The sequence below is a fragment of the Manis pentadactyla genome, chromosome 5, assembly GCF_030020395.1.
Source record: "Manis pentadactyla isolate mManPen7 chromosome 5, mManPen7.hap1, whole genome shotgun sequence".
NCBI classification, from domain to species: domain Eukaryota; kingdom Metazoa; phylum Chordata; class Mammalia; order Pholidota; family Manidae; genus Manis; species Manis pentadactyla.
In genome coordinates, this window is record NC_080023.1 from 63992445 (window position 1) to 64020264 (window position 27820).

At 35.3% G+C, this 27820-nt stretch overlaps 1 protein-coding gene across 5 annotated transcripts in view; it reads left to right on the forward strand.

Moving 5' to 3' along the window:
* Positions 1 to 27820, forward strand: part of MRPL1 (mitochondrial ribosomal protein L1) — a 155772-nt gene that overhangs the window by 104723 nt on the left and 23229 nt on the right. For 3 of the 5 annotated variants that reach the window (XR_005031895.2, XM_036920982.2, XM_036920981.2), the window contains one exon: positions 6427 to 6710. The exons of the other annotated variants lie outside the window; for them this stretch is intronic. Coding sequence is in view for 2 of the 3 variants with exons in the window: in XM_036920982.2 (XP_036776877.1) it covers positions 6427 to 6512 (86 nt within the window). In the remaining variant the exon portion in view is untranslated. Of the gene's footprint in view, positions 1 to 6426; positions 6711 to 27820 lie in introns of those variants that run through there. 5 annotated transcript variants of the gene reach the window in all.

Sequence of the window (27820 nt, forward strand, 5' to 3'; positions counted from 1 at the left end):
CTGCCGGGAGCTGGGGGGATGGGTGCTCGGCTCCCGCCGGACCGGGGCTTGTATCTTACCCCCTTTGCGAGGCGCTGGGTTCTCTCAGGTGCGGATGGGGTCTGGATATTGTCCTGTGTCCTCTGGTCTTTATTCTAAGAAGGGTTGTCTTTGTTTTATTTTCATAGATATATGTGGTTTTGGGAGGAGATTTCCGCTGCTCTACTCACACCGCCATCTTCTGCTCCTCCCGATAAGTCCCCTTTAAGACTTTTAAAGCTCTGGCTTTTCTTTTGTCCCAGGCAAGCCAGTTGTGAGGACCTGCCACCCCTAGTCTTCATCTCGAATTTTACTTTTCCCTTTCTCTAATATCCAGTACACCATGCGATGTGTGTCTGTGTTCCCGGTGCAGATTACTAGGGCTGGTTATTTAGTATTCCTGTGCTTCCACTTCCTCCCCACTCTGATTCTTTTCCTCCCCCAGGTGAGCTGGGTTGGTGGGAGTTCTCAGGTCCCACTGGGTCACGGCTTTGTATCTTACCCTTTTCGTGAGATGCTGAGTTATCGCAAATGTAGATGTAGCTGGCTGTTGTCCTTTATGTTCTGGTCTCTCTTTTAGGAATAGTTGTATTTGCTGTATTTTCTAAAATATATATGGTTTTCGGGGGAGATTTCCACTGCCCTACTCACACTACCATCTTGAGTGCCTCCAGTCTGTATGTCTTCTTTTAAAAAATGTCTATTCAGGTCCTTGCCCATTTTTAAATTGTTTTTCTGTTGGTGTTGAGTTTTACAAGTTCTTTATATATTTTGGACATTAAACTTTTATTGGATGTATCTTACAGATATCTTCTCCCATTCAATAGGTTGGTTTTTTATTTAGTTGATAGTTTCCTTCATCATGTAGAGCTTTTTAGTTTGATGTAGTCTCAGTTGTTTTTCTTTGCTTTTTTTAGCCCTTGCCTGAGGAGACAGATCCCCCAAAAATTGCTAAGACCAGTGTCCAGGTGTTTACTGCCTTTTTTTTTAAAGGAGGTTTATGGTTTTAGGTTTTACATTTTGGTCTTCAATCCATTTCACATTTATTTTTGTATATGATGTAAGACAATGGTCCAGTTTCATTTTTTTTGCATTTGGCTGTCTAGTTTTCCCAACACCATTTATTGGAGAGATTGTCTTTTCCCCATTGTATATTTTTGCCTCCTTTGTCATAGATTAATTGACCATTGAAGTGTGGGTTTATTTTCTGTTTTTGTGCCAGTACTAAACTGTTTTGATCACTATAGCTTTGTAGTATAGTTTGCAATCAGAGAGTGTGATGCCTCCTTGTTCTTTCTCAAGATTGCTTTGGCTGTTTGGGGTCTTTAGTGGTTTCATACAGATTCTAGTGGTATTTGTTCTAGTTCTGTGAAAAATTGCAATGGAATTTTAATAAGGATCACTTGAATCTGTGTGATTGTATTTATTGTATGTATTGATTAGTATGGCCACTTTAATAATTATTTTTCCAATCCATGAGCATGGAATATCTTTCCATTTATTTGTGTCTTATTCCACTTCTTTCATTGATGTCTTAAAGTTTTCAGAGTACAGGTCTTTCACCTCCTTCATTAAATTTATTGCTAGGTATTTTATTCTTTATGATGCAGTTATAAATGGGATTGTTCTTTTGATTTATCTTCCTGGTAGTTTGTTATTAGTGTATAGAAATGCAATGGATTTTTGTATATTTTATATACTGTGACTTTACTGAATTCATTTATTCTGATAAATTTTTGGTGGAGTCTTAAGGGTTTTCTATATGTAGTATCATGTCATCTGCAAATAGTGACAGTTTTAGTTCTTCCTTTCCAATTTGAATACTATGTATTTTTTCTTATCTTAGGGGAAAAGCCTTAGGTTTTCAGCATTGATTATGATATTGATTGTGGGTTTGTCATATATGGCCTTTATTTTGTTGAGTTACATTCCCTCTGTGCCTACTTTATTGAGAGTTTTTATCATAATTGGATGTTGAATTATGTCAAATGCTTTTTTTGCATCTATTGACATGGTCGTATGATTTTTATCATCCTGTTAATGTGGTGTGTAGATGTTGAACTATGCTTGCATCCCTGGAATAAGTCCCACTTGATCATGGTGTGTGATGTATTGTTGAATTTGGTTTGCTAATATTTTGTTGCAGATTTTTGCATCTGTGTTTGTCATGATATTGGCCTGTAATTTTATTTTTCTATGGTGTCTTTGTCTGGTTTTGGTATTAGTAATGCTGGCCTTGTGTAATTAGTTTGAGGCATTCCTCCTCTTTAATTTTTTAGAGTTTGAGGATAGGTATTAAATCTTTGAATGTTTGGTAGAATTTATCAGTGAAGATGTCTGGACTTGGACTTTTGTTTGGTGGGAGGTTTTTGATTATTGATTAAGTCGCCTTTACTAGTATCAGTTATTCACATTTCCTATTTCTTCCTGATTTAGTGTTGGAAGATTGTATATTTCTAAGACTTGATCCATTTCTTTTAGGTTGTCTAATTTGTTGGCATTACATTATCTTTAGTATAAGTCTTTTATGATCCTTTTATTTCTGTGGTATCAGTTGTAACTTCTTTTTCATGTCTAATTTTATTTATTTGAGCCCTCCCTTTTTTTTCTTAGTGATAGTAATTAACGGTTTGTTAGTTTTGCTTATCTTTTCAAAGAACCAGCTCTTAGTTTCATTGATCTTTTCTCTTGTATTTTTAGTATCAATTTCATTTATTTCCATTCTTATAATTTCCTGCCTTTTATTAAATTTGGGCTTCATTTGTACTTTTTCTAGTTCCCTTTAGGTGTAAAGTTAGGTCGTGTATTTTAGATTTTTTTTTCTTTAGGTAGAACTATATTGCTATGTATTCTCTCTTAAAACTGCTTTTGCCATATTCCATTTTGGTATGCTGTACTTCTGTTTTCATTTGTCTCTAGGTTTTTAAAATTTCTCTTTTGATTTCTTAATTGATCCATTGGTTGTTCAGTAGCATGTTATTTAATCTTCACATTGTCATGTTTTTTCCAATTTTCTTCTTGTAATTGATTTCTAGTTTCATACCATTGTGGTCAGAAAAGATGCTTGATATGAATTCAGTCTTCTTGACCTTATTGAGACTTGTTCTGTGGCTTAATGTGTGATCTATTCTGGAGAATCTTCAATGTGCACTTGAGAAGAATGTATATTCTGCCACTTTTGGATGGTATATTCTGTATATATCTGTTAAGGCTCTCTGGTTTATGTGTCATTTAAGGCTGATATTTCCTTATTGATTATCTGAATGATCTATCCAGATAATTGATATATGTGGGGTTTCAGAGTCCCTTACTGTTTCTATCAGTTCTCCCTTTATGTCTGTTAATACTTGCTTTATATATTTTGGTGCTCCTATGTTCGGTTCATATATGTTTCTAACTATTTTATCTTTTTTCTAGATTGACCCTTTTATTGTTAATGTAAAGCACTTCTTTGTTTTTTATTACAGTCTTTGTTTTAAAGACTACTTATCTGATATGAATATAGCTATACTAGTTTTCTTTTTGTTTCCATTTCCATGGAAATATTTTTTCCTATCCCTTCTCTTTCAGTCTATGTGTGTCCTCCATCTGAAATGAGTCCCTTATAGGCAGTATATAGATAAGGTTTATTTTTATACATTCACACACTCTGTGTCTTTTGATGGGAGAGTTTAGTCCATTTACATTTAATTACTGGTAGATCTGTGCTTACTCCATTTTGTTAATTGTTCCTGGCTGTTTCTATAGTTTCTCTCTGTTTCTTTCTTATCTTTCTGTTTTCTTCTGGTTTGATGACTTTTTTAGTGTGAATGGTTATATTACTTTCTCAGTTTCTTTTGGGTATTTGCTGTAAGATTTTGCTTTGTGGTTTCATGAGGCTCACATATATTTTCTTATGTATATAGCAGTCTATTTAATTTGGTAACAAGTTAAATTTGAACCCATTTCAATTGCGTGCATTTTAATTTTCTCCCCCATGTTTTACGTTTCTGATGTCATATTTTACATCTTTTGTTTATACCCGTAATTAATTATAGTTTTAGTTAATTTTAGTACATTTGTCTTTTTACTTTCATACCAGAAGTATGATTCATACTAGAAGTGATTAATCTACTGCCTTTACTATATGTTCTAATGAATTTTTACTTTCATATATTTTCTTATTATTAATTAATGCCATTTATTTTTAACTTAAAGAAGTCTCTAATTTTTTTTTTTTTGTAAGGTTGGTTTAGTGGTCATGAACTCTTTCAGCTTTTTCTTATCTGGAAAACTCTTTATCTCTCCTGCTCTGATTTATGACCTTGCTGGGCAGCATATTCTTGGTTTGAAGTTTTTTTCCCTTTCAGCACGGTGAATATGTCTTGGCAATCCTTTTGGCCTGCATTTTCTGCTGAAAAATCTGTTAGTTTTATGGGGTTTCCCTTGTATGCAACAGGTTGTTTTTGTCTTGCGGTTTTTAAATTCTTCCCTTATCTTTAACTTTCGACATTCGACATCTTAATTATAATGTGTCTTGGTATGGATCTCTTTGGGTTCATCCTGTTTGGAACTCTCTAGGTTTCTTGGACTTGAATATCTATTTCCTTTCCAGATTAAGAAAGTTTTCAGCCATTATTTTTTCAAATAAATTTTCTGCCCCTTTCCCTCTGGAAATAATGCTGGTATTATTTTGCTTGATGTTTTCTTATAGATTCCTTAACATAAATTTATTTTTTATAGTTCTTTGTTCTTTTTGATCTCTCTTTGGGTGAGTTACATTGTCTTGTATTCTAGATTGCTCATACTTTCTTCTGCTCTATCTAGTCAGCTAGTGTATTTTTCAGTTCACTTATTATATTCATCAGCTCTGTGACTTCTGTTTGGTACTTCCTTTTATTTACTGTTTCTTTGTTGAAGTTCTGCCTTCATCCCTTCTTCTCCCAAGTTTAGTAAGCATGATTATGACCATTACTTTGAATTCTTTATCAGATAGATTACTTATCTCTGTTTCATTAAGATTTTTTTCTTAGGTTTTGTCTTGCTCTTTTATGTGGAACATTTTCCTCTGTCTCCTCATTTTGCCTGATTCTCTGTGTTTGTTTGTATGTGTTAGGCAAAACAGCTACCTCTTTGTTTGAGATGAATGGGTTTCAGAAGAGATCTTGGTATGGATCTCTTTGGGTTCATCCTGTTTAGAACTCTCTATGTTTCTCTAGCCCCATGGACATCAGAGCCAGGTGGTCAAGGAATGTCCCTGTGTGGGCTCCATGAATCCACTAGCTGTGTTGGGTGAGGCAGGGCATTTACTCAGTTGTGGTGCAGCTGTGGCATGGTGGGATGGGGTGGGGCATGCCCAGAAGTGCTAGCAGGCTAGAGGGAAATTATGGTGCCTGCCAGTCCTGGCATTACAAAGGAAAATGAGATCCCAAAGTAGTACCTACCAGTGCTTCTGTCCCTGGAGAGCATCCTGACAAGATCCTGAATCCCCAGCAGTTGCTTTAGAATTAGTAAGTGGTTTTCCTTCACATATGGTCTAGGTACCTTTCAAGCTACTGCTTTTGTTTTGTATCCCTGAGTGTGTGTCTGCACGAGCGCTTTAAGAGCATGTTCTTCCTTCTCTACAGTTCTGTGGGTTTCCTGGACATGTTTCCCTGTTGGTTTTCAAAACCAAATGTTTTGGGGGCTTGTCTCTCTTGTACAGGACCCAAGGATTGGGGTGCCTTATGTGGAGGACAAACCCGTTGCTCCTCAGGGAAAAAGTTCCTTATTTTTGAGATCCACCCTGATTGTTGGTCATCATGCCTGTGGTGGGGTTTCTGGAGAGAATGTGTCTCTGACTCTCCTACTCATCTTGATGGGGCCCTTTTACCCTTTCTTGTAAAGGTTTGTTTATCTGGTTTTATTGTGTCCATGGGAGGAGGTGCATTCAAAGTATCCTTACAGTACCATCTTGACCTACCTATGTCTCTTTTTACCATTTAAATGAAGTCCCTTAATATTGTTTGTATGAAAATCTTTTTAATGTTTAGGGAATCTTGCTAATTGTTTGGTAACACAGGGATGGCATCTGTGATGTTGTAAAGAAATATTTAGAATATTGTCAAATGTACGTATAACCACCTGCTCCCCTTCACTGCTGACTTTGCAATAAAATAAGCTCTAGGTGGTCATCTTTGAGGAGAGAGAAATGAATTATTAGTGAATATGTGTGATTTCAAGGATAGATCTTTGTTACTCTAGAAACAGTTTATCCACACTCTAGAAATGAAACAATATTTTCTTACAATTAAAAGTATTAGTTCATTAATACTAGTACTTTTCAAGTGAAAATATAGCATTAATCCTATAAGGTTTCTTGTATGTTTTTATTTGCTCGCTAGATAACTAAGGAATAAAAGGGAAGTTGATTATTGTTTTTGTTTCCAGGACCCTTTGTGGTACGTGCTTTCCTTCGTAGTTCAACAAGTGAAGGTTTGTTACTGAAGATTGAACCATTATTGCCCAAAGAGTAACAGAGAAGCTTTCTAACAGTGTTGCCTTGTGAAATTGTCAGAAGATTAAGAAGCAACAGAAAAAATTATAAAAGCATTTAATTTCTGCATTTGGTGTTTTCGTATTTCTTCATCATCATACTTGAAAGTGAGTTTTAACACTGGAAAACCTCACAACACTTTCAAAAATAAGAAAATAAAATTTTCTCTGTGTCTGAACCTTTCTTTTAATCCTGTTAAATTGTTTCCTTAGGATTCAGATTCTATATGCTGGTAATTTTAGCATCAATTTCTAGCTTAATAACTCCCTTGAGAGCCATACCATTTGAAGGAAAAGTAGCATTCTCAATTCCCATAAGACAGAGAATGGCAGAGTCATGAGCGACATCACAAATATGTCTATTTTCCAAAAAAAAAATAGCAGAAATGTTCATTCTAAAAATTGAGTGTCATTTGAGATAGCATGAATATAGAAAATGACTAAGCCATTAAAATGTGGGTAGGAAATCTTTTTTCCTCTTAGGAATCAATTTATGGTATTTGCGTTTTTTGTAATAACAATGTGTATTTTTATGAAGCTTTGCAGTATATAGGGCACTGTGTATAGTGCTTTCATATACTTAAACCTCATTTGCAAACTGGTATTGCACCTTAAATATGTACTGATAGGTGACAAAATGAAAAAAAAAGGGGGTAATTTTAGCATGAATTGCCAACTGTCCTTTTCTGGGAATGATTTCCTGTACTCTGAGACTATCTTCTGGACTTTTAGGGGATATTCAAATGCTGCTTTTTCTTTTATGAAAGAGTATAAATTATTCTGATACAGTTTTTAATGGGTTTCAATAACACCCACTTTATAAAGAATATTTTGACAGCTCCATGTAGGTCTCCCAAATTATTTCTGAAATGGTTGTGGTCTGGGAAGTCCCAAACTATGAACAACCAAAGTACCCCATTCAGCATTTTTCCCCAAAGGAAAATTAAAATTTAAAAGCTATTTACAAAAACAACTGTGATATTAACTACAAAATAGTAGCAGCAGTTAACTACAAGATAGTAACAGCAATTACCTTTTATTGAATGCCTACTATTTTCTTATGCTTGACACACACCTCTCATTTCATCCTCCCCAGTTCATTGAGGAAGTGGTACTCCCCCTTTACCGATAAGGAAATTGAAACTGTGTGAAGTCCCATAAGTGGAAAACTAAGATTCAAACCTAGATCTGTCTGATTTTGAAGCCTATACTTTTAACCATTATTGCCTCCTTTTTGTATATTCTAAGGTAAATTAAACTAACTGAACAGTTTTAAATTTTTAAATCTTGAATGATTACAGTTCAGTTTTCTTGGTATCTCTATGGGGTTATGGCACAGCAGATGTGAAGAGTAGAAATAAAAGGGTTGTGAAAGAGTAGTATAAGAAAAGAATAGTGCAGAATGGAGAGAAAAAGGCATCTACTTGTTTCCCCCAGTTACCATCTTTGGAAAGCTTAGTGACGAATCATTATTTGAAGATCCTAATTCACAGTGTAGAAGCTTTATTATTGTATCTGTAGATTTTCTTTTAATTCATATAGTAAGTATACTCTTATTACTGAAAATTTTAGGAACACTGATATTATTAAAAATCACTCATAATTCCCTACTACTCAGAGATGACCAATGCTAATATTTTGGTGCTTTCCATTGTCTTTTTCAATTGACAGAGAGGAAGAGAGAGAGCATGCACACACATGATGTTATAAAGTAAGCATTTCCTCATGATTTAAAACCTCATTTAAAAAGCATTACTTTAATGGTTGAGAAATATTCCATCCTGTTGATGTTCTAATTTATGGGACCATTTCCCAATTGTTAGGCATTTAATTTGCTTTTATGTCCTCCCCACCCTCTCTATTATTTACAGTGCTTTGGAGAAACTCTTTTGAGTGTAATTTACTTTCTATTTCTAGAGGTGACATTTCTTGGTTAAAAGGCATATGGCTAAAAGTATTATGTTTCAGAAAAGTGCCTTTTTGATTAGAACAAACCAGAACAAGGAAATATGGTTGGAAAACTTGCTCTGGACAAGAACATTCCAGGATCTTATTATCTGGCTTATGAATAAATTATTTCCTGCCCTTCCCTTAGATCATTTTTCCTGTTGGTTATCTAGAACTAATGTTCAATGTTTATAATAGTATGCTTCTGGAAAAATAGTAGAATTGCACTACATTATTCTTAGCATAAATATTTTTCTCCTTTGTATTACTCTTTTTTTTCATAGAGAACAGAACATTAAATCTTACATTTAAAAGAGTAAAAACTTAAAAATTTTTATTAGATACTAGTGATGCTCAAACTTCAGCCTGCATTCAGATCACCTGGACAGCTTGAAAGTAAGTACAGATTGCTGGGCTCTACTCATCAATCTGGAGTGGACCTTGAAAATTTACATTTCTAACAAGTTCCCAGGGGATGATGATGTTGCTGGTCTAGAGCTCACACTGAGAACCTCTGATACCTACTAATGCCTCTTTGAACCCTGGCTAGATAAAAATCTTTGACTTTGGTACAAGCATCAGTTTATTTTAAAATTCCACAGGTAATTCTGATGCACCAGAATTGAGAATCACTGGTTTATGTAATTAGCCACATTATACAAAATGTAAAATTTGCAATAGAAGTCAAGATTTTAGAAGACTGAGATAAAAATTATTCTGCACTGAAGAGCCAGAACTAGTTTCTAGCTTTCTGGTTTATCCCCATGTATAGAATTTAAATTATGGGTTCGAACCCTATGGAAAACAGTTCAAAATCTGAGACCTTCTGTGTAACAAGGATGTCATAAGATAGATGATCACCAACGTACTTTCTAATGAAAATGTTCCCGTATATCTGTTACAGGGGGCATTTCACATGTTATTCACATGTTAGAAGTGATACATTATCAGTTAACATTACAAACATGAATATACACATAAACATAAATTTAATGGTATTATTTAGCATTATCTTGTTAAAAACCATATGCTTGACCTTGAATGGCCAAAACAATTAAGTAGTGATTGTTTTCATAGCAGGCAGTTACCACAGTGTCCAGTAGGTGGCAATAATAACCTTTCATACAACTTAAATAGTTGTGTTCTTATTGATAAACACTTTGTTTTTGTTTTGGAATGGATCTCTTGTTTGTTCATTTTGTTCTATTTTGAGCATATTACAGAGGTTGCTTAAGATGTCACGCTGTAATAATGCATGATAATTAAAAAATTTATCTATGTTTTAACCTCTTTGTAGAAATTTTTAAATATTCAGAAAGCAAAAAATAATGAAAACCTGTTTATTCACCACCCAGCTTCAGTAATTATCAACATTATGCTATTGCTCTACTTACATCTATTCTTCCATCTGCTGGCCCCCTTGAAACTCGTCCTCATCACTGCTAGAGTAATTAAAAGCAAATCCTATATATCTGAAGTAAGCTTTATCCATTAGGCTATGCAACATCTAACAAATCCCATGTATCATATTACTTAACCTATAGAGTTTTAAGGATAGTCAAGCTGTAATTACAAGATTTTAGGTCCAGTGTTCCAAACCCATTGTTTTTGTGATCTGTGGGCATTGAGGGCATTTAGTTTTTTGGATTGTTTTTCATAAAATAATAGGCAAAACATCTATTTCCAGCTTTGAGAATTTGGAGTTCATAGTGACATTAGCCACAAAAGGTTATATGTGAATATCAATACTTTAAAAATAAGGAAGAAATTGGCATCTTAAAGTTTTATTTTTGAATCAAAATACACAATTAGAAATTTAACTGTTATAAAGAGTAGGTTGAAATATTTAATTTTCACCTGAAGGTACCCAATGGAACAAAAAGCTTTATGTATTGGTTTTATTAATAAAAAGTAGGAGCACATTAAATACATTTGGCAAGTAGGGAAAAGAAGAACATGATGAAGAATTTAAATAAAACACTGACTCATAGCTCCTTAAATAAACACTTAACATTTTGTTATACTTCCTTTTTGGTCCTCCCTATGAGAAGGTCCCCATTTTCCCTGAAAGAACATGGTTGTGGTCATGTTGGGTACAGAGTAGGGAGGGGGACATCTTAGCTCTGGAGGTGGTTCCCATTTCTCCAGCTCTGTGATCACTTTCATTTGAAAAGTGCCAACTAAAGCAGTTTCTAAGTATTTGCTAAACAAAAGGTGTAACACTTCACCTCATATGTTACATAAACTTAATATTATTTCCTAAGTTGGTAATTACTATAATAAAAGTTAATTTATACAAATTTTTAAGTTAAATAGAATAATCCAGTGTTTCCCAAAGGGCAATAAGTATACCACAAGAAATGTGGTGGCACAAGAAATGAATTTTGATGGTAAGTGAACCAGATTCTAAATTAATAGGTAAGTGTGTCTTTAATGTATTATAAGAAAATATAGCTAGCACATAAAGACCATGATTTTATAGGTATTGTTCCCTAGGATGACATTATAGGAAGTGATTATTTGTAAAGTCTGTTTAAAAATACTAAGTAAATAATATAAATATAAATTATATAAACTTCTTTCCAAAGTGTCTGTACCATTTTACATTCCCTTCAGTAATTCATGAGGGTTCCAGTTTCTCCACATCATTGTCACACTTGAAATTGTCTGTCTTTCTATTATAGTGCTTCTAGTTAAGTGTGTAATAGTTATACACATGAGTTATTTTCCTGGGAAAGTATTTGGGGATAAATAATAGCAGTTTTTAAGTATATGACATTGGAAGATGGACTATATTTATACTGTGAAGCTCCAGAAGTAGAGCTAGGATTAACATAGACTTTATAGAGAAGTAAACTGTGGCACAAAGTTAAGCAAACTTAAATGCCGTTGACTCTTGCAAAGTAGTGACCTTTTCATTGAGTGTATTTACATCTAGCTGTATCAGTTAGTGTTATTCAGTTACAGTCAACAGAAACCTACTGACTTAAGCAGACAAGGAATGTATGCTGAGAATACAAGTGGTTCACAGAATCTAAGGAAAAGCCAAACAGCTGGTACTCAGAATAGAAAGCAGCGTAGCTCAAAGGATCTGAAGTAGCAAGAACCAGTGGGTACTATCCTCAGAGCTTCTGTCAAGCTGAATGAGCTGTTTCCTGACCTTGTATCACTCCACTCAAGATTAAAATTCTAGGGAGAGAAAGTCTGTCCTAGTTTAGTTTATATTCCCACTCCTTGTTCAAGAAAAGGCAGAATTGATAATCTCACTGAAAGCACATGCAGTAGGGCAGAAGAAATTCCCCAGGGGAATATTGAAGTGCCTTTACCAAAAGGCTAATGGGTACTGTGTAGACAAAATCAACAGAGGCCCATTATACTAGGTCACCTGGGACGAATGTGTAGGCAAAATTAGTGGCAATGACAGAAGGGTTGACAGATCTCTTAAGGCCTGTTCATTTCTTCAATATTTATTAAACGTCTCCTATGAAATCAGTAACATATCTCTTTGAACTCAAAATACTCTGTTACTCTAAAAATATTACATACATAGCAAATATTCTTTGAATGAATGCAAAAAAATATTACCAATATATCTTTTGGAGGAAAGAAATGTCTTTCATTTTGTTAAATATAAACACATGAACAGATTCCCTTGATAAAAAGTTTCAATCAGAACAAAACTACTTTGATTCTCCCCATCTTGCTTCCCCTGTGGCTCCAAGTGGTTCTTTTATACTTGTACAAATTATGTACTTATATCTATGCAGTTAATTGCCTGTTGGCATATAGAGGTTTTTTTCATATTTAAAAGTAGATAGTATTGTATATGTTTTATTTTGCAACTTAAAAATGTTTTTACTTAACATCTGGAACATTATTCCATGACTATTACATTTAAAAATGCTTTGTATTATTCCATAATATGAGTATACCCTGATACATGTTACCAGACTTATGTTACCTGTCCCTACTGACAGAACATTTAGATCTTCTATCTAGAATATATTTTGGTAAACATAGTTGTAATGTGACTTGTAAGTATTAGCAAGTACTTCTTTAGGGTAGATTGCTAAAATAGTATAATGGGAAATGACTTAAAAAGGAGGAAAGATGATACCAAGTACAGAGTTATGCATGAATCATGACAGCTTTGGGGTGAGGGGGTACCTAAAAAATGAAATTCTGCAAGGTTCTGGAGTATCTTGGTATGGTAGGATATATGTTGATAATAGGTTGTCTCTTGAAATTCAAATTAAGAATAATTTATGGTAGTGAATTACAAATAGCATTTTTCAAACTAGAAAGTTAAAGAGTGAGTTACTCTTAAAATTTTTGTCCAGGCTAAGCTGACTCACTCTTTAACTTTCTGTATCATAAAGTTTGGTGATACAGATTAAACCATGGATCTAAGGAAAAGTAAGCCCAGAGATAAGTTTCAGTATTATAGTTGATGCTGATGTCACACTCCCAAATAAACCCTTACTAAGTATGTTACCTTGAGCATTTACTTGCCTTGTAAGGCTCAAGCTTTTTGTTTATAAAATAATTGTAAGGAGGAGGGAATACTTCCAAACTCATTCTATGAGGCCAACATCACTCCAATAGCAAAGCTAGACAAAGACACTACAAAAAAAAAAAAGTAAAAAAAGTCAACTTTCTTAACTGACAGTATTGTGAGAACTTAATCGGGCAATGTAAATAAAATAACTAAAATTAAGGTGGCAAGAAACTGCTATTATCATAAATACTAGGAAAATTATGTGAGCCTCAACATGTAAATAGCTCAAATTAGATTTTTTTAAAATTGCAACTTCCATTTTCTGCTCACAACAAAGTAGCTTATACTGGACTTGCCCTCTACCTACAAATAGCTAGAAAACTGGAAAAAAATATGGAGCAACTGCTTTCTGACATTGGAAAATAGGCAGTACAGGTGCGTGCTCTCTGAATGAGTGGAAACAAATGAGGTGAGTTCTACAAAATCCCCAGCATTTCTGCCTGGAACCACTTTCCAGACCAGGCACAGGAAGGGGTAACCAAAAAAAGCATGGCAGTCTGTGTACAGGAGGCACAGATCGATTTTGGGAGCACTGTAGTAGCTTCAGTTTGTAGGGCACAGCACCAGGGATGTAGGAGCTGTGCAGAGAAGCTCCAGGAATCTGCAGGGGTTTTCACTGAATCTGTGTGCTAAGGTAATATGCATAGAGGGAAATGCGACAAAGCCCTACAAAATCCATTACAGGGAAACTGGAAGTTGAACAATTCCCAGAGTTTATACATGGCTGAGAGACATTCGAAATTTGACCACTAGAGTGGCAAGACCTCACCTAAAATCCTGGGCGTTCAGTAGGTACCCCAGAGGCATGCCTTAGAATACGATTAAAAACCTATAGAGTAAAGGCTACTCTAGACCACTTCTAATGTAGTTTAAAAATAACTTCAAAAGAATCTAGCTGATTGGCAAAAGCTGCCTGCCAAATCCAACTCTTTAGATTAAGAAAACAAAATCCCAAATCTTAAAAACACAGTATTTATGGTGTCTGCTACCAAATAAAAATTATGACATGCAAATAAGGAAAATGCAAAGAAGGAAATCAATCAATAGAAATGAAGTCAGAAATTACAGAAATAAATGAAATAGCAGACGAAGGCTTTAAAACAACTATTATAAATATTTTTTGGTGGACATATGCTTTCATTTCTCTTGGGTAAATAATGAAACTGCTAGGTAATACGGTAACTCACAACTTTCATATGAAACAACCAAGTAGGATAAGTGGTCATATCATTTTACACTCCTACCAGAAATGTCTGAAAGTTGAAATTGCTTCATATCCTCAAGAACAATTGGATTATTTATTTATTGAATATAATTGATATACAATATTATATTGGTTTCAAGTATATTACACAGTGATTCAACATTTGCACACATTATTAAATCCTCACTGTAACTAGTGTAGTTACTATCTGGCAACATAGATGTTACAGTACCATTGACTATATTCTGCATGCTGCACTTCCATTCTGTGACCAATTTATATTATAACTGAAGTCTGTGCCTCTTAATCCACCTTACCCACCCCACCCACTCACCCTGTGCCCTCACCCATGGTCACCACCAGTCACTTCTCAGTGTCTGAATTTACTGCTGTTCATTTTGTTTTGAGAGTCCACATGTAAATGAAATCATATGGTGTTTGTCTTTCTCCTCCTGGATTATTTCACTGAGCATAATACCCTCTAGGTCCACCCATGTTGCAAATAGCAGGATTTCTTTCTTTTTTATGGCTGAATAATATTCCATTGTGCATATGTAACTTATCTTCTTTAGCCATTCATCTGTTGATGGACACTTTAGTTGCTTCCATATCTTAACTATTGTAAATAACATGGCAATAAACATAGGGGTGCATATATCTTTTCAAAGCAGGTCTTTTGTTTCCTTCAGGTAGATTCCTAGAAGTGGAATTACTGGGTCAAATGGTATTTCTATTTTTAGTTTTTTGAGGAACCTCCATATTGTTTTCTGCAGTGGCTGCACCAATTGACATTCCCACCAACAGTGTAGGAGCATCCCTTTTCACCTCATCCTCACCAACACTTGTTATTTCTTGTCTTTTTGATAGTGGCCATTCTAACTACTGTGAGATGATGACCTCATTGTGGTTTTGATTTGCATTGCCCTGATGATTAGTTATGTGGAGCATCATTTCATGTGCCTGTTGGCCATCTGTATTTCCTTGGAAAAATGTTCAGGTCCTCTGTCTGTTTTTCAATTGGGGTTTTTTTTTGGTGTTGAGGTATATGAGTTCTTTATATATTTTGGATGTTAACCCCTTATTGGATAAATCATTTAAGAATATATTCTCCCTTGCAGTAGATTGCCTGTTTGTTCTGCTGATGGAGTCCTTTGCTGTACAAAGCTAAAAAGTTTGATGTAGAACCACTTGTTCATTTTGGCTTTTGTTTCCCTTGCCCAGGGAGACGTATACAGAAAAAAATTCCTCATGTAATGTTCAAGAGATATTTGCCCATGTTTTCTTCTAAGAGTTTTATGGTTTTGTATCTGATATTGAGGTCTTTAATCCATTTTGAGTTTACTTTTGTGTATGGACTTAGACAGTAATCCAGTTTCGTTCTCTTGCATGTAGTTCTCCAGTTTGCCCAGCACCATTTATTGAAGAGACTATCTTTTCCCCATTGTATATTCATGCCTCATTTATCATATATTGATTGACCATATATACCCAGGTTTATATAAGGGCTTTCTATTCTGTGCCATTGATATATAGGTCAAGAACAGTTGGATTTTTAATCTGTTTAATTCTAGCTGTTTTTGTGGATGAGTGGTGATATCTCATTCAACATCATTAGTCACCAGGGAAATTTTAATTTGCATTTCCCTGGTGACTAATGATGTTGAACTTCTTTTTATGTGCTAATTAGCCATTTTTATATCTCCTTTTGTTAATTAGTACCCAGTGTCTATGCAAATCTTTTGCCCTTTAGAAAAAATTGGATTGTCTTATTGAGTTGTAAGAGTATTTTATATAATCTGGTTTCAAGTCCATTGTCAAATATGTTGCAAATATTTTCTTCCAGTTGTGGACTGACTATTCATTAGTTCTGACTTTCAGAGGGCATCATTTTATAATTTTTGTAAAATCCATTTTATTAATATTTCTTGTATAGTGCTTTCTGTTCTAATGTATCTTTTTCCTCCCCAGAGTTGCAAACATTTTCTTCTATATTCTCCTGTATTACATTTCTTCTTGTAAGGTTTATAAGTTTTAATCTTTACTGTTAGGTTTACGATTCATTTCAAATAAAATTTTTTGCATGGTATAATGATTATATGGTTATAGTGTATTTTTTCCATATAGATATCCAGTTGTCCCAGCACCATTGTTGAAAAGACTGTCGATTCCCCACCTTTGGCACCTTGGTCAAAATTAATCATATATATGCGGTCTCTTTTTGAACTCTCTCTGTTGTTCCACTTACCTAATACCACACTGTGTAACTGACAACTGTAATTTATGCAGAATTTGAAATCAGATATTGTAAGCTCTATTTAAAAAAAATTTGTTCTGGCTATTTTACGTCATTTGTATTCCTCTATAAATTTTAGAATCAGTTTTTCAGTTTCTAGAAAAAGGGCTCCTGGGATTTTGATTGGGATTTCATTGAATCTATATTTTACTCTAGAACTGGTACTGTAACAGTATTGAGTCTTCTAATCTGTGATTGGTGTATCTGTCAGTTTTTTGAATCTTTTTTAGTGGTGCTCAGCCGGAAAATGTTGAAGATACTGCTTTCTATTCCGAATTTGCTGAGCGTTTTTCTGTTGTTCGTGAACAGATGTTATATTTTCTCAAGTGCTTCTTCCATATCTATTTATAGAGAATCGTGTTGATTTTCTTCTTTAGTTAACATGCTGAATTACACTGATTGTTCTTCAAAGGTTAGACCAACCTTCTGTTCCTGGGATAAATCCCACTTGATCATGATGCATTATTATTTTTTATATCTTGCTAATTAAGATTTGATACTATTTTTTTTCTATTATGTGCCAAGTCTTTATTTGTTTGTCTTTTTTAAGACTTTTCTTAGGGCAGATTTAGGTTTAAATGAAACTGAGAGGAAGGTACAAAGATTTCCCATATACTCCCTGCTCTCACACATAGATAACCTCCCCTATTATCAACATTACTCACCAGAATGATGCATTTCTTTTTTTTTTTGTAGTGATTTTTTTTATTGAGGTATCATTGATATACAATCTTATGAGAGGTCCATATAAGAAACACTGTGATTACAACATTCACCCGTATTATCAAGTACCCCCCCACCCCATTGCAGTCACTGTCCTTTAGCATATTAAGATGCTACAAAGTGACTACTTGTGTTCTTGCTATACTGCCTTCCTTGTGACCTACCTACATTATGTGTGCAATTCATAATGCCACTTAATCCCCTTTGCTCTCCTTCCCCACCCAATCTCCCCAACTCCTTCCCTTTGGTAGCCGCTAGTCCCTTCCTGGAGTCTGTGAGTCTGCTGCTGTTTTGTTCCTTCAGTTTTGCTTTGTTGTTATACTCCACAAATGAGGAAATCATTTGATACTTGTCTCTCTCTGCCTGGCTTATTTCACTGAGCATAATACCCTCCAGCTCCAACCACATTGTTGCAAATGAGAGGATTTGTTTTCTTCTTATGGCTGAATAATATTCCATTGTGTGCATGTACCACATCTTCTTTATCCATTCATCTACTGATGGACACTTAGGTTGCTTCCATTTCTTGGCTATTGTAAATAGTGCTGTAATAAACATAGGGGTACATATGTCTTTTTAAATCTGTGATTTTGTTTTCTTCAGGTAAATTCTTAAGAGTGAAATTCCTGGGTCAAATGGTATTTCCATCATTAGTTTTTTGAGGAACCTCCATATTGCTTTCCACAATGGTTGAACTAATTTACATTCCCACCAACAGTGCAGGAGGGTTCCCCTTTCCCTGCATACTCATCAGTATTTGTTGGTCCTTTTCTTTTGGATATTGGCTATCCTAAATGGTGTGAGGTGATATCTCATTGTGGTTTTAATTTGCTTGATTAATGTGGAGCATCTTTTCATGTGCCTGTTGACCATCTGAATTTCTTCTTTGGAGAAGTGTCTATTCATATCCTCTGCCCATTTTTTAATAGGATTATTTGCTTTTTGGGTGATGAGGCGTGTGAGTTCCTTATATATTTTTGGTGTTAACCCCTTGTCGGATATGTTGTTTACGAATATATTCTCCCATACTATAGGATGGCTTTTTGTTTAGCTTATGGTGTCCTTTGCTGTACAGAAGCTTTTTAGCATGAGGTAGTCCCATGTGTTCATTTTTGCTTTTGTTTCCCTTGCCGAAAGACATGTGTTCAGGAAAAAGTTGCTCATGTTTATATTCAAGAAATTTTTCTCTGTTTTCATCCAAGAGTTTTACAGTTTCATGACTTACATTCAGGTCTTTGATCCATTTCAATTTCACATTTGTGTAAGGCATTAGACAATAATCAAGTTTCATTCTCTTACATGTAGCTGTCCAGTTTTTCCAACACCCTTTAAGAGGCTGCCATTTCCCCATTGTATACCATGGCTCCTTTATCGTATATTAATTGACTATATATGCTTGGGTTTATATTTGGGCTCTCTATTCTGTTCTACTGGTCTATGGGTCTGTTCTTGTGCCAGTATCAAATTGTCTTGATTACTGTGGCTTTGTAGTAGAGTTTGAAGTCAGGGAGCATAATCCCCCCAGCTTTATTCTTCCTTCTCAGGATTGCTTTGGTTATTTGAGGTCTTCTGTGGTTCCATATGAATTTTAAAACTATTTATTTTAGTGCATTAAAGAATGCTGTTGGTATGTTGATAGGGACTGCATTGAATCTGTAGATTGCTTTAGGCAGGATGGCCATTTTGACAATATTATTTCTTCCTATCCATGAGCACAGGATATATTTGCAATTACTTGTGTCTTCTTTAATTTCTCTCATGAGTGTCTTGTAGTTTTCTGGGTATACCACCTCCTTGGTTCAGTTTATTCCTAGGTATTTCATTCTTTTTGATGCAATTGTTAATGGAACTGTTTCCCTGATTTCTCTTTCTGCTAGTTCATCGTTAGTATATAGGAATGCAACAGGTTTAAGTGTATTGATTTTGGATCCTGTAACTTTGCTGGATTTAGTTATTCTAGTAGTATTGGGAGTGGATTCTTTAGGGATTTTTTTGGACAATATCATGTCATCTGCAAACAGTGATAATTTGACTTCTTCCTTACCAATCTGAATGCCTTTTATTTCTTTGTGTTGTCTGATTGCCATGGCTAGTACCTCTAGTACTATGTTGAATAAAAGTGGGGACAGTGGGCATCCTTGTCTTGTCCCTGATCTTTGAGGAAAGCTTTCAGCTTTTAGCTGTTAAATATGATGTTGGCTCTGGGTTTGTCATTTATGGCCTTTATTATGTTGAGGTATGTACCCTCTGTACCCATTTTGTTGAGTATTTATCTTGAATGGATGTTGAATTTTGTCAAATGCTTTTTCAGCATCTACTGAGATGATCATTTGACTTTTGTCCTTTTTGTTGATATGGTGGATGATCATGATGGATTTTCGAATATTGTACCATCCTTGTATCCCTGGAATAAAATCCCACCTGATCATGATGAATGATCTTTTTGATGTATTTTTTAATTCAGTTTGATAAAATTATGTTGAGTATTTTTGCATCTATGTTCATCAAGGATATTGGCCTGAAATTTTCTTTTTTTCTGGTGTCCTTGTCTGGTCTTGGTGTTAGAGTGATGTTGGCTTCATAGAATGAGTTTGGGAATATTCCCTCTTGTTCTACCTTTTGGAAAACTTTAAGGAGGATGAGTATTGGTCTTCTCTAAATGTATGATAAAATTCAGCAGTGAAACCATCTGGTATAGGGGTTTTGTTCTTAGGTAGTTTTTTTTATTACCACTTCAATTTCATTGCTGGTCATTGGTCTGTTCAGATTTTCTGTTTCTTCCTGGGTCAGTCTTGGAAGGTTTTATTTTTCTAGGAAGTTATCCATTTCTTCTAGGTTATCCAATTTGTTGGCATATAACTTTTCATAGCATTCTCTACTAATTCTTTGTATTTCTCTGGTGTCCATAATGACTTTTCCTTTCTCATTTCTGATTCTGTTTATGTTTGTACACTGTCTTTTTTTCTTGATAAGTCTGGCTAAGGGTTTATCTATTTTATTTTCTTGAAGAACCAGTTCCTGGTTTCATTAGTTCTTTCTATTATTTATTCTTCTCAATTTTATTTATTTCTTCTCTGATCTTTATTATGTTCCTCCTTCTACTGATTTTGGGCCTCATTTTTTCTTCTTTCTCTCATTTCATTAATTGTGACTTTAGACTCTTCATTTGGATTTGTTCTTCTTGCTTGAGGTAAACCTGTATTGTAATATAGTTTCCTCTTAAAACTGCCTTCACTGCATCTCACAGGTTTTGGGGTGTTGAGTTGTTATTTTCATTTGTCTCTATATATTCCTTGATCTCTGTTTTTATTTGTTCATTGATCCATTGATTATTTAGGAGCATGTTGTTAAGCCTCCGTGTGTTGGTGGGATTTTTTTGTGTTCTTTGCATAATTTACTTCTCATTTCATACCTTTGTGGAATAAGAAGCTGGTTGGCACAATTTCAATCTTTCTGAATTTACTGAGGCTGTTTTTGTAGCCTAATATATGATGTATTCTGGAAAATGTTCCATATGCACTTGAGATGAATGTGTATCCTGCTGCTTTTGGGTGTAGAGTTCTGTAGATGTCTGTTAGGTCCATCTGTTCTAATGTGTTGTTTAGTGCCTCTGTCTTCTTACTTATTTTCTGTCTGGTTGATCTGCCCTTTGGAGTGAGTGGTGTGTTGAAGTCTCCTAAAATGAATGCATTGCATTCTATTTCCCCCTTTAATTCTATTATTATTTGTTTCACTTGTTTATGTGTTCCTATATTGGTTGTATTGATAATTAGAATGGTTATATCTTCTTGTTGGGCTGACCCTGTATCATTATGTAATGTTCTTTGTCTCTTGTTACTTTCTTTGTTTTGAAATCTATTTTGTGTGATAGAAGTACTGCAACTCCTGCTTTTTTCTCCCTATTTCATGAAATATCTTTTGCCGTCCCTTCACTTAATTTAAAGTCTGTGTATATGTTTGAGTTTGAAGTGAGTCTCTTGTAGGCAGCATAAATATGGTCTTGTTTTTTTTAATTCATTCTGTAACTCTGTGTCTTTTGATTGGTGTATTCAGTCCATTTACATTTAGGGTAATTATTCATAGATATGTACTTCTTGCTATTGCAGGCTTTAGATTCTTGTTTACCAAAGTTTCAAGGGCAGTTTCTTTACTATCTAACAGTCTAACTTAAGTCACTTATTACACTACTTAAAACATAATCTAAAGGTTCCTTTTTTTCTTCTTTTTCTTCCTCCTCCACTGTTTATATGTTAGGTGTTGTATTTTGTACTGTTTGTCTATCCCTTGACTCACTTTGTAGGTAGTTGATTTAATTTGCTTAGTAATTAATTGGTCTACTTCATTTACTGTGGTTTTATTTCCTATGGGGATTGCTATTTAGCCTTAGGTACACTTCCATCTGGAGCAGTCCCTTTAAAATACACTGTAGATCCATAGATGCTGAAAAAGCATTCAATAAAATTCAACATCCATTCATGATAAAAACTCTCAACAAAATGGGCATAGAGGGCAAGTACCTCAACATAATAAAGGCCATATATGACAAACCCACAGCTAACATCATACTGAACAGCGAGAGGCTGAAGGTTTTTCCTCTGAGATCGGGAACAAGACAGGGATGCCCACTCTCCCCACAGTTATTCAATGTAGTACTGGAGGTCCTAGCCACGGCAATCACAAAACAAAGAAATACAAGGAATCCAGATTGGTAAAGAAGAAGTCAAACTGTCACTATTTGCAGATAACATGATATTGTACATAAAAAACCCTAAAGACTCCACTGCAAAACTACTAGAACTAATATCAGAATTCAGCAAAGTTGCAGGATACAAAATTAACACACAGAAATCTGTAGCTTTCCTATACACTAACAATGAACTAATAGAAAGAGAAATCAGGAAAACAATTCCATTCACAATAGCATCAAAAAGAATGAAATACCTAGGAATAAACCTAACCAAGGAAGTGAAAGACCTATACCCTGAAAACTACAAGACACTCTTAAGAGAAATTAAAGAGGTCACTAACAAATGGAAACTCATCCCATACTCCCGGCTGGGAAGAATTAATATCGTCAAAATGGCCATCCTGCCCAAAGCAATATACATATTTGATGCAATCCCTATCAAAATACTGACAGCATTCTTCAATGAACTGGAACAAATAGTTCAAAAATTCATATGGAGCCGCCAAAGACCCCGATTAGCCAAAGCAATCCTGAGAAGGAAGAATAAAGTGGGGGGGATCTTGCTCCCCTACTTCAAGCTCTACTACAAAGCACAGTAATCAAGACAATTTGGTACTGGTACAAGAACAGAGCCACAGACCAGTGAAACAGAATAGAGACTCCAGACATTAACCCAAACATACATGGCCAATTAATATATGATAAAGGAACCATGGACATACAATGGGGAAATGACAGTCTCTTCAACAGATGGTGCTAGCAAAACTGGACAGCTACATGTAAGAGAATGAAACCGGATCACTGTCTAACCCCATACACAAAAGTAAATTCAAAATGGATCAGAGACCTGAATGTAAGTCATGAAATCATAAAACTCTTAGAAAAAAACATAGGCAAAAAGTCTCATGGACATAAACATGAGTGACTTCTTCATGAACATATCTCCCCAGGCAAGGGAAACAAAGGCAAAAATGAACAAGTGGGACTATATCAAGCTAAAAAGCTTCTGAACAGCAAAGGACACCATCAATAGAACAAAAAGGTATCCTACAGTATGGGAGAACATAGTAAAAAATGACAGATATGATAAAGTATTGACATTCAAAATATATAAAGAGCTCATGCACCTCAACAAACAAAAAGCAAATAATCCAATTAAAAAATGGACAGAGGAGCTGAATAGACAGTTCTCTAAAGAAGAAATCCAGATGGCCAACAGGCACATGAAAAGATGCTCCACATCGCTAATCATCAGAGAAATGCAAATTAAAACCATAATGAGATACCACCTCACACCAGTAAGGATCGCCGTCATCGAAAAGACAAACAACAACAAATGTTGGCGAGGTTGCGGAGAAAGGGGAACCTTCCTACACTGCTGGTGGGAATGTAAATTAGTTCAACCATTGTGGAAAGCAGTATGGAGGTTCCTCAGAATGCTTAAAATAGAAATACCATTTGACCCAGGAATTCCACTCCTAGGAATTTACCTAAAAATGCTGCACTCCAGTTTGAAAAAGACAGATGCACCCCCATGTTTATCACTGCACTATTTACAGTAGCCGAGATATGGAAGCAACCTAAATGTCCATCAGTAGATGAATGGATAAAGAAGATGTGGCACATATACACAATGGAATATTACTCAGCCATAAGAAAAAAACAGATCCTACCATTCGCAACAACATGGATGGAGCTAGAGGGTATTATGCTCAGTGAAATAAGCCAGGTGGAGAAAGACAAGTACCAAATGATTTCACTCATATGTGGAGTATAAGAACAAAGAAAAAAGTGAAGGAACAAAACAGCAGCAGACTCACAGAACCCAAGAAAGGACCAACAGTTACCAAAGGGAAAGGGACTGGGGAGGATGGCGGGAAGGGAGGGACAAGGGCGGGGAAAAAGAAAGGGGTCATTGCATTACGATTAGTATGTATAGTGTGGGGGGGCACGGGGAGGGCTGTGCAACAGAGAAGACAAGTAGTGATTTTGCAGCATCTTACTACACAGTTGGACTGACTGTGAAGGGGTATGTAGGGGGGACTTGGTGAAAGGGGGAGCCTAGTAAACATAATGTTCTTCATGTAATTGTAAATTAATCATACCAAAATAAAAAATTAAATAAATAAATAAAATAAAACTAAAAAAAAAAATACACTGTAGAGAAGGTTTGTAGGAGGTAATTTCCTCAAATTGTTGCTTATCTGGGAATTATTTAATCCTTCCTTTCTTCAAATTTAAATGGTAATCTTGCCAGTTAGAGTATTCTTGGTTGGAGGCCTTCTATTTCATTGCATTAAGTACATCATGCCACTGCCTTCTGGCCTGTAACATTTCTTCTGTGAAGCCTGATGATAGCCTGATGGGCTTTCCTTTTTATGTGATCTTATTTCTCTCTCTGGCTGCTTTTAGTACTCTCTCCTTGTCCTTGACCTTTGCCATTTTAATTATTAAATGTCTTGTTCTTGTCTTCCTAGGGTCCCTTATGTTGGGAGGTCTCTACACTTCCATGACATGAGAGACTATTTCCTTCTCAAGACTGGGGACATTTTCAGCAATTATTTCCTCAAAGAGACTTTCTATACCCTTTTCTCTCTCTTCTTTTTCTGGTACCCCTATAATGTGAATATTGTTCCATTTGGATTGGTCACACAGTTCTCTTATTATTCTTTCATTCCTAGACATCCATTTTTCTCCCTGTGTCTCATCTTCTTTGTTTTCCTGCTCTCTAATTTCTATTTCATTTAACATCTCTACCTCATCTCATCTACTTTTAAATCCCTCCATTGTGTGTTTCATTTCAGGCACTGTACTTTTCAAGTTTCTATCTCTTTCTTAAAGCCCTCCTGGAGATCTTGAGTATTTTTCTGTAGCTCCGTGAGCATGTTTATGATTTTTATTTTGAAATCTTTATTAAGAATATTGGTGATTTCAATTTCACTTAGCCCGCTTTCTGGTGTTTGTGGGATTTTTGTTTGGACTAAATTCTTTTGCTGTTTCATAATTCTAATGATTACTATGGAATAATAATTTTGTGTAGGTGGCACCCTCTAGTGCCTAGAAGCTATATTCTGTGGAGCTGCCCAGCAACTGAAGCTATGGTGGGGACGGAGGTGCATGGCGCCGGTGCCTCCCAGGAGGAAAGAGCTCTTTCCTGGTTTTCGGATGCATGTCTGCCTCCATTGCCAGGGCCGGTGGGCTGAGCACACAGGGAGGAGCCTCTGCCTTACACCCCTGTAGCTGCTGTATGCAGGGCCCCCCTCTGTAGCCCATCTGTAGTGATGACAGGGGCAGCAGGTGTGTGGACCTGTTCCTGCCAGGAGGAAGGAGCAGCAGGCTGCATATTGTATTGGGGGTTCTTGCTGCTGTGTTTCTTGCCAGGGAGATGGAGCATCGGAAGCTCCTGAAAGTTCCCAAAATGATGGGCTGAGTGTGCCAGGACAATTTTGTCCAACTGTCTTTTCTCCTGAGCAGTAAACTCTGTGCAATCCTTGCCCCTTTAGCTCCCTTCTCGCTGTTGGGAAGACTTTCAAAGTGTCCACATTTTCTTTTGTCCCTGAACGGCCAGTTGTGGGTACCAGTTCTCCATAAGCAGCTGGAATCTCAGTCTTTCCAAGTATTCTGCCTGTCTTTGCTTTCCGACCCCTCTAATCTGTAGAGCACCATGTATTGTGGGTCCATGCTCCTGGAGCAGATCTCCACGGCTAGCTGTTTAGCAGCCCTGGGCTTCTACTCACCTACTCTGTTTCTCTTCCTCATGCCTATGAGCTATGGTTGCGGGAGGGCTTGAGTCCTCCTGGATCATGGCTTTGCTATTTTACCCTTTTCTTGGATGTCTTCTCTTTTCCCCAGAAGTAGGCAGTCTGTTCTGCAGTATTTGGATTGTTCTTTCAGGATTAGTTGTATTTGCTGTATTTTCACATTATATGTGGTTTTGTGAGGAGGTTTCTGCCTCACTTCTCATGCCGTCATCTTCCCCCACCCCCACCCCCACTTCTCCCAGAAAGATCAGATTTGATACCATTTTATTAGGAACTTTTTGAACTATGTTCAAGAGATATATTGGTCTGTAATTTTCTTTTCTTGTAATAGATTAACTTGCGGTATGAGGGTAATGCTGGATTCCAAATGGGTTGAGATGTACTCTCTCTGTTTTCTAAAAATTTCTGTAAAATAACTTTGTCTTCCTCAAATGTTGGATAAAATTCATTATTGAGTCTATCTGGAACTAGGGTATTTTTTTTGGAAGTATTTTAAATTACTAATTCCATTTATTCAAATGAAACAGGGCTATTGAGGTATTTTTAAAATGTATTTCTTTTTGTGCCAGTTTTGGCTTTATAAATTTGGCCATCAAGGAATTGGTCTCCTTGTTGAACTGTCAATTTTTTTGCAATAAATATGTTAAAAATATTATTTATTATCCTTTTAATATCTATAGTATGTATGGTGATGCCCCTCTTTCATTTCTATGCCAGTAATTTGTGTCTCCTCTGTTTTTTTCTTGATTCTTCTAAGCTAGTAATTTATTATCAATCTTTTTAAAAAGGCAGCTTTTGATCCATTGATTTTTCTTTCTTATTTGTGAGTTTTATTTTTAATAGAAAACTTATAGCAAAAATCTATTAAGATATGATTCACATGCCATACAATTCACTCATTTAGCATGTACATTTTTTTGGTATACTCAGAGTTAAGCAACCATCACCACAATTTGAAAATATTTTCATAACCCCAAAAAGAAATCTTCTGTCCATTCACTCTTCATTTTCCTAATGTACCTTCTCTCAGTTCTGGGCAACCTCTAAACTAATTTTTGTCTCTATTAAATTGCTGGTTTTGGACATTTCATATAAATGGAATCATAATATGCCGTGTTTTGTGACTGTTTTACTTAGCAAAATGTTTTTAAGACTTATCTGTGTTGTAGATCAGTACTTATTTATTTTTAAAATTTGGATTTGATTTTATTTATTTGAGTTTTATTTTGGTTTTCTAGTAAACTATTGCTATTATGTAATTAAGGCATCATGTAATTCTGTTAAGGAAACTTGGTCATTAAGTGTTTTTTATTGTTTTCTTCATTCTTAGCTAACAGTTGGAAAGATACCTATAAATTTTATTTTTATCTTAAATAGTCAAATTTCAATATACAATCAAATCAGTTAAGTTTAACTTTTTAAAATATTTATTTTTATTGTTAAATGATACTCTACTGTATGGCTACATTACATTTTCTTTATATCACTAGATGGACATTTGGATTGCTTCCATTGTTTGACTATTTTGAACAATGATGCTATGAACATTTGTGTAGAAGTATCTGTTTGGACAGTTTTTGCATTTCTCCTGGGTATTTACCTAGCAGTGGAATGGCTGGACAAATGGTAAAGTTTAAAGGACTTACTGGTTTGTTTTCCGAAGTGGCTGCATCATGTTATAATCCTTCCAGCAGTGTGTGAGTTTTCCTATTTCTTCACATCCTCACCAACACTTGTTGTTATCTGTCTTTTTAATTATAGCTATCCTAGTAGGTGTGAATTGGTGTCTTATTGTGGTTTTGATTTGCATTTCCCCAATAGCTAAAGATGTGCTTACTGGACACCTGTATTTCTTCTTTTGGAGATATGCATATTTTAATTCTTTACCCATTGTAAAATTGGGTTGTCTATTATTGATTTGTAAGAGGTCTTTATATATTTTTAGATACAAGTTCCTTATTAGGTCTTTGATTCTTTTTTTTTTTTAGTTATATATTTATATTGTGTGAATAGGGGGCCAATTTCATTCCTTTGTATATGGATATTTGGTTGTCCCAGCACCATTTATTGAAAAGGCGATCCTTTTTCTCATTGCACCATTTCTCTCTTGGCACCA